We start from the raw sequence: 6,000 nt of genomic DNA, 5'->3' as shown, positions 1-6,000 counted from the left end.
ACAGAGTGTTACATTACAGCAGACTACTGCCAGGACAGAGTGTTACATTACAGCAGACTACTGCTGCTAATTGCCCCATCTCAACACAACTATCACTATGTGTGTGTTTATACACCGATGAGTGTGGTTGGTTTCCCTCAGGATACTGTGATGATGCCCTGTTGAAAAGGAATGAGTTGGGAGCTATCACACTCTCTCTATCTCTGTCTCTATCTCTGTCTCTGTCTCTGTCTCTCTCTCTCTCTCTGTCTGTCTGTGTCTCTCTCTCTCTCGCTCTCTCTCTCTGTCTGTCTGTGTCTCTCTCTCTCTCGCTCTCTCTGTCTGTCTGTCTGTCTCTTTCTCTCTCGCTCTCTCGTTCTCTCGCTCTCTCGCTCTCTAACCTTTGACTTGATTTCTGCCAGGTGTTCCCGTTGGATTATGTCCTGATCACTGTGATCACCATGTACTTTGTGTTCACCTCCATGGCCGGCATCAGGAACATGGGCATCTGGTTCTTCTGGATACGGGTAAGGACAGGACAGCTCCCCACACACACACACACTCGCCCTTTCACATAATAGATTTTATATAATCTCATTGCTACATCCTATGTGGGGTAGATTAACCTGCTTTCTGTCTTTTTCCACGATTATCTTTCAGACATACTATCTATAACTGCATGGTTCCTGTCTCTATAACTTCCTAGGAGACATTCTGTATTGTTTTTAACTAGCTGGCAGACATACTAATCTAACTGACAGCAGATATACTAATCTAACTGACAGCAGACATACTCATCTAACTGACAGCAGATATACTAATCTAACAGACAGCAGACATACTAATCTAACTGACAGCAGACATACTAATCTAACTGTCAGCAGACATACTAATCTAACTGACAGCAGACATACTAATCTAACTGACAGCAGACATACTAATCTAACTGACAGCAGATATACTAATCTAACTGACAGCAGATATACTAATCTAACTGACAGCGGATATACTAATCTAACTGACAGCAGACATACTCATCTAACTGACAGCAGATATACTAATCTAACTGACAGCGGATATACTAATCTAACTGACAGCAGACATACTAATCTAACTGTCAGCAGACATACTAATCTAACTGACAGCAGACATACTAATCTAACTGACAGCAGATATACTAATCTGACAGCAGACATACTAATCTAACTGACAGCAGACATACTAATCTAACTGACAGTAGACATATTAATCTAACTGACAGCAGACATACTAATCTAACTGTAATGTGTTCGCTGACAGCAGACATACTAATCTAACTGACAGCAGATACAGTTGAAGTCGGAAGTTTACATACACTTAGGTTGGAGTCATTAAAACTCGTTTTTCAACCACTCCACACATTTCTTTTTAACAAACTATAGTTTTGGCAAGTCAGTTAGGACATCTACTTTGTGCATGACACAAGTAATGTTTCCAACAATTGTTTACAGACAGATTATTTCACTTATAATTCACTGTATCACAATTCCAGTGTGTCAGAAGTTTACATACACTAAGTTGACTGTGCCTTTAAACAGCTTTGAAAATTCCAGAAAATGATGTCATGGCTTTAGAAGCTTCTGATAGGTTAATTGACATAATTTGAGTCAATTGGAGGTGTACATGTTGATGTATTTCAAGGCCTACCTTCAAATTCAGTGTCTCTTTGCTTGACATCATGGGAAAATTAAAAAACATCAGCCAAGACCTCAGAAAAGAAATTGTAGACCTCTACAAGTCTGGTTCATCCTTGAGAGCAATTTCCAAACGCCTGAAGTTACCACGTTCATCTGTACAAACAATAGTACGCAAGTATGAACACCATGGGACCACACAGCCGTCATACTGCTCAGGAAGGAGACACGTTCTGTCTCCTAGAGATTAACGTACTTTGGTGTGAAAAGTGCAAATCAATCCCAGAACAACAGCAAAGTACCTTGTGAAGATGCTGGAGAAAACAGGTACAAAAGTATCTATATTCACAGTAAAATGAGTCCTATATCGACATAACCTGAAAGGCCGCTCAGCAAGGAAGAAGCCACTGCTCCAAAACCGCCATAAAACATCCAGACTACGGTTTGCAACTGCACATGGGGACAAAGATCGTACTTTTTGGAGAAATGTCCTCTGGTCTGATGGAACAAAAATAGAACTGTTTGGCCATAATGACCATCGTTATGTTTGGAGGAAAAAGGGGGTGAGGCTTGCAAGCCGAAGAACACCATCCCAACCGTGACGCACGGGGGTGGCAGCATCATGCTGTAGGGGTGCTTTGCTGCAGGAGGGACTGGTGCACTTCACAAAATAGATGGCATCATGAGGAAGGAAAATTATGTGGATATATTGAAGCAACATCTCAAGACATCAGTTAGGAAGTTAAAGCTTGGTCGCAAATGGGTCTTCCAAATGGACAATGACCCCAAGCATACTTCCAAAGTTGTGGCAAAATGGCTTAAGGACAACAAAGTCAAGGTATTGGAGTGGCAATCACAAAGCCCTGACCTCAATCCTATAGAACATTTGTGGGCAGAACTGAAAAAGTGTGTGCGAGCAAGGAGGCCTTCAAACCTTACACCAGCTCTGTCAGGAGGAGTGGGCCAAAATTCACTCAACTTATTGTGGGAAGCTTGTGGAAGGCTACCCAAAACGTTTGACCCAAGTTAAACAATTTAAAGGCAATGCTACCAAATACTAATTGAGTGTATGTAAACTTCTGACTCAATGGGAATGTGATGAAATAAATAAAAGCTGAAATAAATTGTTCTCTCTACTATTATTCTGACATTTCACCTTCTTAAAATAAAGTGGTGATCCTAACTGACCTAAAACAGGGAATTTTTACTAGGATTAAATGTCAGGAATTGTGAAAAACTGAGTTTAAATGTATTTGGCTAAAGTGTCTGTAAACTTCCAACTTCAACTGTATACTCATCTAACTGACAGCAGATATACGCATCTAACTGACAGCAGACATACTAATCTAACTGACAGCAGACATCTAACTGTCAGCAGACATACTAATCTAACTGACAGCAGACATACTAATCTAACTGACAGCAGACATACGAATCTAACTGACAGCAGACATACTAATCTAACTGACAGCAGACATACTAATCTAACTGTCAGCAGACATACTAATCTAACTGACAGCAGACATACTAATCTAACTGACAGCAGACATACTAATCTAACTGACAGCAGACATACTAATCTAACTGACAGCAGACATACTAATCTAACTGTCAGCAGACATACTAATCTAACTGACAGCAGACATACTAATGTAACTGACAGCAGACATACTAATCTATCTGTAATGTGTTGTCTGACAGCAGACATACTAATCTAACTGTAATGTGTTGTCTGACAGCAGACATACTAATCTAACTGTAATGTGTTGTCTGACAGCAGACATACTAATCTAACTGACAGCAGACATACTAATCTAACTGTAATGTGTTGTCTGACAGCAGACATACTAATCTAACTGTAATGTGTTGTCTGACAGCAGACATACTAATCTAACTGACAGCAGACATACTAATCTAACTGTAATGTGTTGTCTGACAGCAGACATACTAATCTAACTGTAATGTGTTGTCTGACAGCAGACATACTAATCTAACTGTAATGTGTTGTCTGACAGCAGACATACTAATCTAACTGTAATGTGTTGTCTGACAGCAGACATACTAATCTAACTGTAATGTGTTGTCTGACAGCAGACATACTAATCTAACTGACAGCAGACATACTAATCTAACTGTAATGTGTTGTCTGACAGCAGACATACTAATCTAACTGTAATGTGTTGTCTGACAGCAGACATACTAATCTAACTGTAATGTGTTGTCTGACAGCAGACATACTAATCTAACTGTAATGTGTTGTCTGTCAGCTGTACAAGATCAGACCCAAGAGAACCCGTCCCCAGGCCCTCCTCTTCCTCTGCATGATTCTACTGCTGATTGTCCTTCACACCAGCTTCATGATCTACAGCCTGGCCCCGCAGTACGTCATGTACGGGAGTCAGAACTACCTGCTGCAGGTGACCACAGGCTGGGTGGGTGGGTGTGTGTGTGTGTGTGTGTGTGTGTGTGTGTGTGGAGGGGGTGGGTGGGTGTGTGGGGGTGTGGAGTGTGTGTGTGTGTGTGTGTGTGGGGGGGGGGGGTTAAATCTTGTGTAAAAAAACAAGTCTTTAATAAGGTTAGAACTGAGCAAATATCTTTTAATGAGCATAAATCCACATCACTCACACACACCACTACAGTTCACCCCTATACCCAGCCTCATTCATCATCTCTCTGGCATTAATACCAGCGACTCCTTCTAAACCATTGTAGTAGGAAACCAGGGGATTTATAACTTAAGCCCTGCCCTAACATTCTTCCATTTAGGTTTCAGTGTCAATTTGGGTGGATTAAACCTAACAAACTCTGAAGGAGTGAGGGTTACATCCTCCTGAAGGAGTGATGGTTACATCCACCTGAATCCTCCTGAAGGAGTGAGGAGTGAGGGTTACATCCTCCTGAAGGAGTGAGGAGTGAGGGTTACATCCTCCTGAAGGAGTGAGGGTTACATCCTCCTTAATGAGTGAGGGTTACATCCTCCTGAAGGAGTGAGGGTTACATCCTCCTTAATGAGTGAGGGTTACATCCTCCTGAAGGAGTGAGGAGTGAGGGTTACATCCTCCTGAATCCTCCTGAAGGAGTTAATGTTACATCCTCCTGAAGAAGTGAGGGTTACATCCTCCTGAAGGAGTGAGGAGTGAGGGTTACATCCTCCTTAATGAGTGAGGGTTACATCCTCCTGAAGGAGTGAGGGTTACATCCTCCTTAATGAGTGAGGGTTACATCCTCCTGAAGGAGTGATGGTTACATCCACCTGAATCCTCCTGAAGGAGTGAGGGTTACATCCTCCTGAAGGAGTGAGGAGTGAGGGTTACATCCTCCTGAAGGAGTGAGGGTTACATCCTCCTTAATGAGTGAGGGTTACATCCTCCTGAAGGAGTGAGGGTTACATCCTCCTTAATGAGTGAGGGTTACATCCTCCTGAAGGAGTGAGGAGTGAGGGTTACATCCTCCTGAATCCTCCTGAAGGAGTTAATGTTACATCCTCCTGAAGGAGTGAGGGTTACATCCTCCTGAAGGAGTGAGGAGTGAGGGTTACATCCTCCTGAAGGAGTGAGGGTTACATCGTCCTGAATCCTCCTGAAGGAGTGAGGAGTGAGGGTTACATCCTCCTGAAGGAGTGAGTGTTACATCCTCCTGAAGGAGTGAGGGTTACATCCTCCTGAAGGAGTGAGGGTTACGTCGTCCTGAATCCTCCTGAAGGAGTGAGGTTTGGTTATATCCTTCTAAATTGGTGGATATAATGTACAGTACTGACAGTGAAATGTATTTCAGTCTGGTAAACAGCTGCCATTCCTTTTGTTTTGATTTGAATCTCTATTGGCTTGTTCTTTGTTTCTCCTTCATAATGATTATGTCCTGTTTTAGTTGTTGTATTGTCTAGGGTATTGGCCAATTGTCATGGAATTAAACTTGGCTTTGGTTCATGGTTGGTTGAAGGATAAACATGTGCTTTTAAATGTAAATGGCAGTACACCAAAATATGATAACAAACAGTCATTGCATTAGCTACATTCGGAGCATTCGCTACATTAGCTGCATTAGCTGCCTAGCTGCATTCACTACATTAGCTACATTAGCTACATTTGATGCATTTGCTGCATTAGCTATATTAGCTGCCTTAGCTACATTAGCTACACACCTTGGTGGAACACACATACCAGTATGATTACCATACATACATGTTTTATTTCCTGGATTGCTTTTGAGTTTAATGGAAAACTGTGTACGCTCAGTTAGTTTAAGTGCACATCCTTCATATTATAGCAAACAAACAGTACTGGATACTTTGTTTGCTATGGAGAAGAGAAACATGCCTCTTTTTGTGTGTGTGTTTTGTTTGTTTGTT

At 41.8% G+C, this 6,000-nt stretch overlaps 1 protein-coding gene across 1 annotated transcript in view; it reads left to right on the top strand.

Annotated features, from left to right (window-relative positions):
- The first annotated feature begins 407 nt into the window (after positions 1-407).
- LOC311122417 (lysosomal cobalamin transport escort protein LMBD1-like) overlaps positions 408-6,000 on the top strand; it is a 50,212-nt gene continuing 44,619 nt past the window's right edge. Inside the window, exons 1-2 of the mRNA XM_084196774.1 lie at positions 408-506; positions 3,920-4,069. Coding sequence (XP_084052900.1) covers positions 441-506; positions 3,920-4,069 — 216 coding nt within the window. The 5' untranslated portion in view covers positions 408-440. The remainder of the gene's footprint in view (positions 507-3,919; positions 4,070-6,000) is intronic.

The sequence above is a fragment of the Coregonus lavaretus genome (assembly GCF_964263955.1).
Source record: "Coregonus lavaretus genome assembly, contig: HAP1_SCAFFOLD_3302, whole genome shotgun sequence".
Lineage (NCBI taxonomy): Eukaryota > Metazoa > Chordata > Actinopteri > Salmoniformes > Salmonidae > Coregonus > Coregonus lavaretus.
Note: the sequence above shows the minus strand (reverse complement) of the source record. Positions and strands in the feature narration are given on the sequence as shown.